The following is a 12,988-nucleotide window of genomic DNA, read 5'->3' on the forward strand; positions in this document are numbered from 1 at the left end:
AACAGAGTTATTATTGGGCCTGACTCAATTAATTACACTTAAGGTGGCATTCTGAGAGGAATAATTGACAGAACACCTTAGTGTAATAGCTTGTTGGAACCAGAACGAGAAGATCTACATGATGGGATGGCTAGATGTGAGTTTCGGTGATCTGAGGAGTCATGGAGGCCAATTTACCCTTTTTCTGGATTAAAAAGAATATCTTAATTAAAATAAAAGAGGGAAAAGTGCTCCATGATTAAAATAATTATAAAATAGGAGATTCTAGAGGGGTCCATGAGATCTATAAAAGAGGAGGAGGAAGCCATTGGAGGACATCTTGGATTTGACATTTCTTCTTGTATGAGAGGTTGAAATTCAGATTCTCTACTTCATCGGTAGCCCTAGGACGGAAACCCTCGGGTATGTTATTGAGTGTTGGATGAAAACCGAACTCTCTTTGAGGAGACTTCAGCCAGGAGTTTCATAGAGGTTCAAAGATATTGGAGTGACGATCATTCAGATCCTCAATTGGTGCTTCATTGTCTTTCAGTTGATTCAGTGGCAGTTGTTGTTGGAGTGAGAGTGCAGCTGTTGTGGAGTTTTGTGGGATCAAGATCAGCGTAGCAGCAAAACATTTGGAGGTCCACTCAGCTATCATCTTTTCCTATTTTGTCTTAGATCTTTCCAGTTGTACTCTGCATGATATATTATAATAAATGAAGCTGAGTCATTCCTTGTGCTGCATTTTCTAATGTTATTTGAGTTTATGGGTTTACTATGCTTATGTCATTTTTGGGTCATTATTTACTGGTGCATTTTGGTATAATCTTGTGGGTTTTTGGAAAAAATATCGGCATAAAATTTTATAAAGAAAATGATCAGAAAAATACCACAAAATTCCCGAAGGGACATTACATAATAAGGGGTGGTTAAAAGTTAAAACTGACATAATCAAACTTATACATGTAGGCCTCACTAAACCCTCATACGGAAAACACTCTGCTTGAGTTGTAGATAAACATAAACACACCACAACTACCATTCATATTTCATGTGATCTTGTTGATCTTTCTTATAAAGTGTTTATGGCCGAGGGCACCGATATCTTTGGCATTCTCTGGGGATTGGCATTTGTTTCCTTTATGTGCACTTGTGCATCTCTTGTGCAGCACACCTGTGCATGGACATTTTTCTCTCTCTTGTGCATTGTGATTGGGTTATTTCAAAATTTGGGTTTGTCTTTGGTTCAATTCAGTTCTCCTTTCACTTGTAAGCCTCAACAATATATTGCAGTTTACTTATAAATATTAAATGTATAAGATAACATATTAAGGTATAAGGCTTCTTAACTAAGTCTCTAAACCAAAGAAGACTCCTTTCCATTGTGATGGATCACAACAATGCATGTGTCAATATCATCACCTAGTGTTGTAACTTCACCGATCATTCTTCATACTTTATAATATATAATTTATTCAACAGACATTCTGTTTGTAATTGATGGCATATTAATTTATATGTTACATGTTTTTTGATGCAAGCCATTGTTCCAACTGCAGCTAGGTGAAGTGCATCCTGAGTTTTAACATAGTGGACCGTTGGCTTTTTCCTTACCTGAAGAACTTTTAGAATTAATGACAGCATGGCTGCACTTGGAGGGTGTTTTCTACACGCAATAACTTGCAGGGTTTAATTTCCTTAGAGGCTCTGTGCAAGTCAATTCAGATTGCTGTTTGTCTTACTCAAAATTTTAACAAATAATGAAATCATATACCAGTTTTCAACCATTTATTTACCATAGTGTATGTGTATAGGCCTACATGCATATGTTTGTTTTTCAAAAACAGACCAAACCAAAAAAAAACGTGCATGCATCTGATTTTGAATTTCTACTTCATTTGCTTTAGATGCATAAATGAAGTGTAATATCAGTATTGTAATCAGTTCTTTGAACATGACAATAATTTGATAAGATTATATCAACAATCAAATTTCCTAAAGAACAACTTTCAGTAGCCTAATAAAGGTGTGGATTAAGTTAGTATGGAAAATAGAAACAAACAACTAGCTAGAAAGAGATTACATGCTTGAAGAATCCACGAAAAAATATCTTCTTCTTGATCTAATTGTAAACAAGTTTGGATGGTGTATTCTCTGAGGTTGGATTCTTTCTTCTGTCTAAATGAATAATTTATGATTGAACAGGTATAAGGACATATCATAGACCAGAGGCCAAGTCAGGAGGTCATGGTGTTGGCTGGAGTCCAATGATTCCATATTCATTTAAAGTACCCCCAGAATGGGAAGAGGTAATTTAACTGTCGATCTATATTGTAAAAGCATTTTCAGTTGCCATATTTTTACTAGAAAAGTTCTTAAAAGAAATTGTTACTGCTCACTACACTTGGTATGTTTATAAAGCCTGGAAACAATATGCGTAAACAGTAGATGCTTGCTGATGTTCTCGGCAAACCATTTTGCAAATGGCTATGACGTATTTCAGGTTCCTGTTTCAATCGCAGATCTTGGTGGCACTGAGATTGATTTGAGGTTTACAAACCAAAAGGAAGGAAACTTGTCTGTTGTTGTTGCACCAGTTCTAAGGTTTGCAGGTACCAGACTACCTTATCTTTAGACAATTTTCCCATTGTTAGTCATGACGATATTTATTGTCTAATGCAAATGAGCATATTTAGCCTCTAAGAACATCATGATAGTTTGACAATATTATTTAATTCAAATTATATACCACATTTACAATTTGACTTTGTAACGGTCAAATGCTTTGAGTAAGAGTTATGATGAAGAACTGCACAAAATGTAGGGTTCTTGAATTCACCAATGAAGGCAATTGATTCATTTTAAGCCCAAACACTGACTTATTTTTAGACAATTTTCCCATTTTTAGTCATGGCAATCTTTATTGTCTAAAACAATAATGCAAATGAGCACATTTAATGATTTAACCTCTAAGAACAGCAAGATAATTTGACAATATTTATTTAATTCAAGTTATATACCAGATTTACAATTTGACTTTATAATGGTCAAACGCTTTGAGTAAGAGTTATGATCAGAAGCACTAGACAAAATGCAGGGTTTTTGAGGTCACCAATGAAAGCAATTGATTCGTTTTGAGCCCATTTTAAAACATTGTTCAACAAATATGTTATTTCCTATGCTGTACCGATGACTGACATGTTTTGATGATGATCAGAAGGTACCACCAAGTTTCTGAGGGACATGAAGACAAGGATGACAAAAACTATTTATAAAAAATATATATTAGTAATGTTTTTTGGAAACGCTGGTTATAATAACTTAAAGATGTCCTTTGGCAGACAACTGTGCTAGAAGGGGCTTTTCTAGCCTGTCTAAATCACCCAGGACTTCTATCTAGCCTTATCTGCACCCACTGATGGTTTTTTTCTGAATCCAGGGCTCAGCATTAATGGAAGTTCAATCACCTCACAGCTTCCTGCTAGAAAATACACCCATGGGTTATATATACAAGTTTTAGAGACACAGGTTCTAGAACATTAGACTATGGTACAAGTCACAACTCAATGAATGTAGAAATTTTTAATAGGTCTGAAAGATCTTGGATATTAAAACCTTGAATAAAAAGGAGTATATATAGGGTACAATGACTTGCAAAACATGGCAATCAAAACTGTTGCTGCAATTACCCCTGATTGCAAAAACATACAACTGTATTTAAAAACCACTGCTTAGATAATATTTGTCATGGTGTGATTGTGGAGCTGCTAGTGAATGAATATTTTTCTTGGAGAACCAATGTGTAAGGGGGCATCCAAGCGTCCCCAAACTTGAGGGATTTCTTTGAGATCTCCTTGTTTTGGGCACAAATGTCTTGGGGAGGGATGCCCCTTTCTGAAACAGGACTTCCCACAGCAGTCCTCAAGTCCTTAGGGACAGTGAAATATAAGAAATGTACTCCCCAAGGGTGGGGATGGATTTCCATGCAACATTGGTTATTTCTAGTTTTGTAAGTGATTTTTCAACACTGAGTCTTATCACCAATATACTATGTAAATAAAAAAATAGCAACCTTTGAATCAATTGTTGGCAAAACTTAGACTGTGGTACCTGTTACACCTCATATTTTATGAGGTTTGACTTTGTGATTTTCATCACATTGATGGAGATTGCTTCTTATTCCTTGGAGCTGCTGGACTGACTTGGGAGCATAATCTTTATGTACCCCTCTCTCTTTATGGCATTATATCCTTTGAAGGAGATCTTAGGTTGGGGGAGTCTCACTTCTCCTTGGATGACGGTGTTTGCTGCTGGGTGGTCTTCTCACATGTGCTTTCCTTGTTTATCACCTCATGGTCACACGTTTGATAGATGTGGAGCTTACTTTCTCATTATGGTGGTTTGGCATATATGCTTATCTTGGATATGGATGATTGTTCTAGCCCCCCAAGGGTTTAGATGATGATGGTTAAGAGATATATATTTCATGATTGTTGAAGTTTTCTAGCGACTTTTGCATGATGATATGGTATTATGTGGTGTTACTTGGAGGGGGTGTTCTACATGGTCCTCCCATGTTGGAGATGTGATGGGGGACACACTTGATGGTTGGATGGGGTTAGCATTTCTTTATGTCTTTTTCTCTTATGATGTTGCTATGGTGGGATGATTCATGTTGTCTTTGTGGGGTTTTCCTAGTTGATCTAACTATATAATGTCACATTTGCTAGACATCACCTAGTGGAGAAAATGTTTCATGATCTTAGTATCCTCATTGATGTGTTATATCCTAAGTTTGAGTTAGAAATGATATTATGTTATGGTTTGATGGTGATCCAACTCTTTTCCTAAGGTTAGATGATGATTTTGATGTAAGAACCCTTTGGTGGTGGTGCACTTTAGGTTGGACATTATGTTTTGTTGTGACCATGGAGGGGTTTTGTTACAGAGAACATCTTTTATTTACATGGTACAACAATTAATTAAAGTGCACCCCTCATTGGCACACATGCTCATGGCGATTTAACTTGTTGTGACTAACTAGGAGGAGGACAAAGGTTATATTTGAGCATGCAACTTTGTGCACTCATGTTGAGGTTTATTTAACTATTCAATGTTTATATCAATATAATTTATCCAAGGAAATGTTAATAGCTTGGACACTCTATTTTATATGCTTCATTTTCACACTGGGAATGGTTATCTGGATTAGTTGAAGCTTTCTAATGGTGCATCCCTTTCTTGGTCATAGTTTTCAAGGCATGTACTAAATTATTTTTTCTTAGAGGTCGGTGTTACCACTCAAACTAGCAGGGGACCTAAAGGGAAAATGCTAGACCAAGGGTAACCAATGGAGACTTAGCCCACTGTCACCTCAGCTAAGTCTCCCAACTATTTGCGGACTTTCATCGATGGGAGGAGGCCCGTATATTATGGAGTCACCAATGAAGGATAAATCAATGAGTGGATGTGGAGTGACCCAAATGATCCCTTTCCAAAAGAGGTTGAAGGATAGAGCTTGCTTGCTTTCTAAGCAAGGTACAATGTCTTCTAGGAGAAGGATGGGAGGATTTGAGGGTTAGGTTTGGGGAATATGACTTGTGAAAGAGTTTCCCAATCCCTAAAATCCTTATTGAAATTGGTATCCTGGATGGTTCTTGAAGAATTATCTTTTCAAAGGAATGGGACCACATGGGACTAGGTGGACCCAACCTAGGTTAGGGGGAAAGAGTTTAGCAACCTATGATGTTTTTAACCTAGACAAGGTGGGGGAAAGGATCAAGGAAAGAATATTCACTTAAAGATGTTGAATTGATCCTATGAGGCACTATCCTTGGGGATGTTAGGGCAAAGTTTGATCTCGGAGCTAGGGCTTGGCTTTTCTCACAACTCCACCATCGGAATGGCTTCAAAATTGGAGGAGGCCTTGAGGAGACACCAACGCAGGAGAGGCTAGGAGATCGAACTTTTTGGAGGGCTAATTCATTTGGAAAATGATGCCCTAGGTGACCCAACTTGGCTAGACCTAGGAAAAGGTGAAAAGGAGTTGATTTTAGGTGACCACCTCTTGGTAGATCAGTGCCTTAGTCTTGGGAGAATGGAGTCTATGATAAATATGAGTGAGGACCTTTGGTTCTTAGTCAAGGAGGCCTCAAGACTACTTCGCTAGCCTTCTAGGTCAAAGAGAAGCAATCTTGCAACTTTATACTTCGATGTGCAAAAGATGATGGCTTATCAAGATAAATTCATTGATAGAATTACCCCTAGGAGATTTCATTCAAATTACATGGCCCATACATTGAGAGATGTTATATAGAGACAAAATTCCACAATTTAAGCAGTAAATGCATGCAACAATTAGCCCTAAAAATAGCGAAAATCCCAGTCCAATGTATATGACAAAGTAAAACAAGAATAGAATTAAAAGCATGTACTTACATGTAATAAAACATATCCAACTATCCACAATTTGACAATAGAGAAGCTCCAAGGTAAGATAAACCAAATCCACACATCAAAATTCATCCATAAAGCTCCAATTCATCCTCTAAGAAAAAGTGTGAAATTCTCAAGAGAGAGAAGAGATCCAATCCAAAGTGATGATGAGAAAATGAACTCATATCACTTGTATTTATACACTAATGAGGAGTTCGAACTAGCCTCAATTTACATAAGCCCCAAAAATAAAATAATGTTCTAATAATCTAACTTTTGGTGACAAGCCCACCAAACTAGCTCACAAATGAAAGAATAAGCCTCTCAAGAGGTCAAATAATAATCTATGCATGTCATAGGGCCCTCTAAGAGGCTTGATGAGGTCCATGGGTGCCATAATGAAGAGTAGGACCCTCAAAAGTGATGGACAAGGGGTTGGCCCTTTGTTCTCCAAACAATAAACCTGTGGTGCTCCCAATGGGTGTGGGGGCACAATAATAACCTCATGGGTTTCCAAATGAGTCGAAGATGATTGTAGATCATTTGCAAGGGATCTAATGATGGTGTAGGTGATGCCACATCATCCTACAAGTCCTGGGTCAGCTGCCAAGTGCATGGTACATCTGTGGGGCCGGCTGGGAAAAGGTGAACTAGGTGCATCTTCCTTGTCCAATGGGAATATCTTGAGCATCTCTGATCATCCTCGAGGATCCATGGAGTGTTGTCTACTGTTGTGGAGGCCCATGGCTCTCAACACACACCCTACATGTGCTAATGTAACCCTTTGGAGGATTAGGACTTCGTATAGGGAGACCAAACCCAAGATGGAGACCATCTGCAATCTTGCATAAGATCCAATGCATCCCCTAGCCTTCCAGTACAACAAGTCATTAGGGAAGTTGAGTAAATGAGCTTACCAACGATGGACCACAAGTGGGGACGTCATAATGGCCTGCCCTTCCATAATGGGCTTCGAGATGTGCCAATGTCTCCTAAACTCCAAATAGGGTTAACCAAGTATCCTATTAGGTGGTTTCTACTTCTGAAGGGGATAATATTTTCAAGGTACATCCTTCAAAAGGTGGTGGCATGTGACAGATAGGTGAATGAAGTAGGGGATGAGAAGGGGCAACCCTGCGCCACATGCTAGGGTATAAGGGTAGCTAATAAAAGGGAAGCCCACACTTGGGGTTTATAATGTATATGAGGGAGAAATCGTGGTACATGAGGTACCCTGGCCTTGATTTTTCCACCCTTCTTTATATGCCTTTTGCCTTTTCTATGATTTTCTTTGATTAACTGGTCGGGGCTTAAGGGTTAAGAACATGATGCATAAGATATAGTAGTGAATACCCCTTTTAAGGTAGGGTGGTTCATTGCCCACCAGGGGTTGGGACAATAATGGGTTCCTATATGATTAAAGGAGGCTCATAGAACCTATAGGAACTAGGGTGATGGTCATAATGATGGGGTAGAGCTCATGTATTGGCTTTTTCCCATGTGCTAAATGTTGAAGAATCTAGGGCAAAGTAGTGTAGTGTGATTCTTCATTACTTGATAACAATTTGTGGAGTATTTTTACTTTTCCTTATTAGCTTAATCTTCTTCTTCTTCTTATTAATGCATGTGTGTGTACTTCATCAAACTACCACCAAAACAAAAGAACAAGAACACAAGATATTGGCTTTCTACCAGGGCCAAAACCTCTCTTCTCTTGAGAGGATAACCCTTTAGTGAATTTCTCTTATTGAAGCTTCTGTTGATCAATGCCAAACCCTAGACCCTTGACAAGAGTATCCTCCAAGCACAAGTCAAGTCTTTCCTTCTTTCTGCACCTTATTCGCCCACACTTCTTCTGGCACTTCTTCCGACACTTCGTCCTCCTTCTTGCGGCACTTCGTTCTTTTACTATGATTCTTGTCTAGAGTTAGACCTTCCTTGAGTGAGTCTTCTAGATGAGTTGTTCCTCTTGCTTAAGTATACTTCAACTTTGACCAATCGAGATCCTTCTTGAGTGTATGACTATTTTGTTGTTCTGCTGTCCTAGTTTTTCATGTGTGGAGAGTACCCTTAGTGAATTAGGGTCTTTCTTCCTTCGCTAGAGAGAGGGGCTTCTTCGCTTGTCTTGGAAGGCCTAGTGTCAAACCCAAACAACACAAAATTATGGATTTCTAGTCCCCGCTGTCATACCTACAAATTTCTCCTCCTCTTTCTCACACGTGTGACTGTTTCTAGCCCTAGAAACAATCCTCTACCTTCGTTGCCCTTCCTTCTTATTTTGCTACACCTTTGGAGACCCTTTAGACTTTCCTTCCCTTCCTTTTCTTGGCTTATCTTCTTTGTTGATTTTAGAGCTTACTTGAATGAGTTATGGAGGAGTTGACAACCTCTATATATAGAGGTCTGTCCCTCCATTTAGGCCGACTACTCACCTTATTTGTAGGTCGACTTTGAGGGTTGTTTGGAGGCTGATTTTTTGAGCAGATTTTGGATAATTTCCATTGTGGTGTAGCATGCTTGAAGGAGCTTCTTGATGGTGCCATTGCATAGGAGTAGACTTGACTTTGCTTGGAGGTTTTCCCTTTGACTTTAATATATATTTATACATGGTGTAACATGCCCTTAAGGTCTTCAACATAATTCTTTTGACTCTTTGACTCACCTATAGCACTTTGACATGTGCTAGACCTACTTCAGTGAGCAAGAAACACATTAACATATATTATAAAAATAATATTTCTTTTCTTGAATAAGTACAAATATCAAAAGTACATTTATGAAGACCGAACCTAGTTACATTTCCTTCAACACTCCCTCTTAACTAGGGAGATATTCATACAACATTACAAGGTGTTTGGCCATTATCAATCTTGAAGAATTCACATAAGAGAAACTGGATTTGCAATCCATCTGTTATAACATCATATCTATCAACATTGTCATAGTGCAAGGCCTTGACTAACAACTCCATCTATTTACGAGACCATGAGCTACAATGCTGGCGAGACTAATGATTTATAGATACCTTCATCATTGTCTCTCAAGGTACATACCCACACAGGTGTTCACTGAGTATGACCTTCTAGGACTATTCTTATCTTGGGTTCCCAACCCTCAAAGAATATTAGTTCTCTTTCCTACTCTTGTCTTGGATGCCCTACACATCCTCAAAGAGTATTGGATGCCAGATGATTACCTAATCCTCCCATTCTTTCTTCCCAAGTGAAGATAAGAATGTTGTGTTTATCTTGTGTCTACATTTCCATTCATGGCCTTCATCTAGACTTACGACTGTTAGTCTTGGTCTAGTGCATGACCCATGAAATGGAAAACGCTTGTCATTCCTTTGTAATCAGGGTTGATCCAAAACTCCCTCTTGATCAGGGACCTGTCAGAGCTCCCTCTTAACTAGGGACTCTTTCATTCATCAACAACTTCCTCTCGTGGGTCCTTCAACTGCTTGATCTCCTTCCTTTCTTTGATGTCATGAAGTCTTTGTTCGATCTTCTTCTAGGTAGGGCAGCATCCATCGATCACTTTCCTACCTGGTTTGTCATGTCATTGTTTCCTTCGTGGAAAGTGGATTTCTTGTCATTCATCAGGTTTTCTTGTCATCATGGTTGCTCCTTTGTCATCTTGTCCATGCTTCAGAATACTCTTCTCATGGATGCTTCGTTGTACTTGCTTGTTCACATGCTTCTACCTAGTAGCCCATCATGACTTCATCTTGATATTGCTTCAACATTGCTTTTTGTTGGATGGTTTCTTTATCATGACATCTTCGTAGAGTAGAATTAGTTATCTGCATCTTTTATATCTCCAAGGCCTTCATAAGTGTCAGGGTCCTTCCTTTGTCAGAGTGGTCTTGCTTTTTTTCGGGATATATCTTCAAAGTACCTTGTCAGATAGTGATTCTTGGTGATCATGGTGTTCTTCCACATGCTTGATCTCTTTCTTCATTTGCTTCTTCTTAGATAGATAGGTCAACCATCTTATGCTTCTTGTGAGAGCATTTCTTCATTCCTTGCTTTCTGGACTAGCAACATTTCTTCTTGCTTTGTAGTCAGCAATCTTATACTCCCTATGTGAGCATATTCTTTTGTAGACCTTCATTGCATTGTAGTACATGCCTTTGAGAATGTTCTTGGTGAAAGAGATTCTTTCATACTTGATCATGTTATAGAACTATTACCATGGCTCAATAATATACAAATTATATCATGACTAACTTTGATGCATACATACCTCATCTTGATTCTCCTTTGATCATCTTAGCTTCATTTGGTTTTCCATGGTGTGGCCCTTCTTGCTTCATCGTAGCTTGCCTACATATCATTCTTTTCTTGAATCCCATGAATGAGATTCCCAATGAGACATCTGCTTTGGTTCATGAACCTTCTTTTGAAGATTCCATCATAGGATCTTAAAGACCCTTTCCTTGCAAATGTTTCCTTTCTTTTGATGATGGAGGTCTTCTAAGATTCTTAATCATGATCAATTTTTCTTTCATCGTGGATGAGGTCCTATACTAGGTATGCTTCTTCTACATGAATATCTTGAGCTATATCTGCCATGCTCCTATATTCTAGAAGATATTTCTACCCATGCATTTTTGTTCTTATTATAAATGCTACATCTTCATGAGTATCTAGAACTCTATGTACATCATGCTTCTAGATTCTAGAGGAAGTTTCTAGTCATGCAATTTTATTCTATTCCTACATGCTCCTATACTACTCAAAACTTTGAAAGAAGTCTAGAAGTAAAGAGTTTGACCTAGTCATAGTAGAGATCTGGAGGATCTTCCTTCTTTTGCTTCTTTCCTTCTTCTTTCACCTCTTGAGTTATGTGAGCTTCTTCCCTCTTTCTTTTGTTGTTGTTGTCCTTCTTAAGCTTAGGATAATTCCTTTTGTAGTGTCCATATTCTTGGCATCCAAAGCATTGGATTTTGGACATGTCTTTGTTGTTTGTTCTTCGTGGAACAAATTTGCCAAATTTACCCTTTCTCTTGGCTATGGTAGCAAATGCTTGCTCCTTTGATCCCACATCTTCCTTTACCTTAAGTTTGGTTTCCTCTGTTTTGCATAGAGACCACATTTTTGTGAAAATTTCTGAATCTACACATCAGAAATCCTACTGCAATCACTGGTTTACCATCTCCTACTTGTTTTTACATTCAACAAGTTATATAATTATTTAAATAGCGATGAAAAGACTATTGCAGACTACACATACATATAGATCATGAACTGAAATAAAATGAGACAAATACACAAGGGACACTGTTATTTTTGGACAATTGTCCCCGGAAAAACCCAATTTGGGAAAACCGGTGCAACATATAGAGGGTTTGTATTATTAAGCAGATTTCTGAATACAACTAGGGTGCCAAATCCGGCTCACCCAATAGAGAATAAACCCGGAAGAAGTACCTCTATCCAGAGATAGATGAACAAACCCCACAAGTGACTGCATTGTTCCTAGTGCTGGGCAGCGATGGTTGCTCCAAGCTCTGTGCTGGAACTGCGTCACCTCCTCTAAGAGTTGCGTCACTATGACACTGAGAGCGCTTAGCCTCCACTGCGTCGGATATTTTTCTCTGTGCTGTCTCTCTTGGTGCTTCTCTGCCTCTCTGTTTTGTATTCTCGGCCTTGGACTGAAGTCCCTCTGCCGAACTGCCCCTCTCACTGCAACAAATCACTTGTTTGATTTTCTAAGCAAACCTTGCCCCAGAAATGAACTCTTTGATCTGTCAAGTGTATCTCCAACTAACCCTCAAGCCTCCTCCTATACTTTTCCTTTTGATGAATCAACGACAGAGATTAAGTCCCTAATCAACGACTAAGATTAAAATAGACTTGATTCTCGTCTCGTAGAAGTTTCCCACCCATATTCTTATTAATACCCATTAATATTTTTATTTTCCTAAGTTTAGACTTAAGAACCCATTAAAAATATTAATTATTTTAATAACGCCTCATCTCGGTGGAATTTGTCCAAATGATTTTTAGGTTTTGGAGATCTCATGTGTTCTAGCCCCTCCACAAAATTTTGGAGCTACAGCACATTCGATGCTACCCAAAATCAACAATTTCACTGAGAGTGGTTGTTTCCTTCATGGCATATATTATGCTTGATGTGAAGTTTCCCCACTCCTCAGGTAGAGTATTGAGTACTACAGTTGTCATCTCTCTGTCAGACATGACTTCTCCAAGCTCTTGAAGTTGATCTCTCATTTTAGAGATTTTCACGAAGTAGGGAGCTATTCCTTCCTTTGTTATCTTCATCTTGTACAATTCATTCCTCAGAGATATCACTTCTCTGGTTGTGGATACCGAGAATAACTCTACTAGCTTATCATAAATTTCTTTTGATGTCTCAAACTTGGAGACATAAGGAATGACAGAGTCTTTGCTTGATTCTATCAGAATCCTTTGAGCTCTTGTCTCATCCTTATTGTACTTGGCTAAGGCTTGAGTTTGTTCCTTAGCAGGGATAGTGATATTTCCTTTGACATGTTCTAGGAGTTCATTCTCCTTAAGTAGATCTATCCTCTTCTTTCACGCAAGAA

General features: G+C 38.4%; 1 protein-coding gene across 1 annotated transcript in view; it reads left to right on the forward strand.

Annotated features, from left to right (window-relative positions):
• The window catches only part of LOC149211805 (thylakoid lumenal protein (Mog1/PsbP/DUF1795-like photosystem II reaction center PsbP family protein)), a 240,449-nt gene that overhangs the window by 85,455 nt on the left and 142,006 nt on the right, over positions 1 to 12,988 (forward strand). The window contains exons 2-3 of the mRNA XM_089391583.1: positions 2,188 to 2,291; positions 2,486 to 2,594. Of these exons, the coding sequence (XP_089247709.1) occupies positions 2,188 to 2,291; positions 2,486 to 2,594 (213 nt within the window). The remainder of the gene's footprint in view (positions 1 to 2,187; positions 2,292 to 2,485; positions 2,595 to 12,988) is intronic.

The sequence above is a fragment of the Pinus tabuliformis genome, chromosome 1_1 (genome assembly GCF_031772625.1).
Source record: "Pinus tabuliformis cultivar Carrire ecotype Pingquan chromosome 1_1, CPIR1, whole genome shotgun sequence".
Lineage (NCBI taxonomy): Eukaryota > Viridiplantae > Streptophyta > Pinopsida > Pinales > Pinaceae > Pinus > Pinus tabuliformis.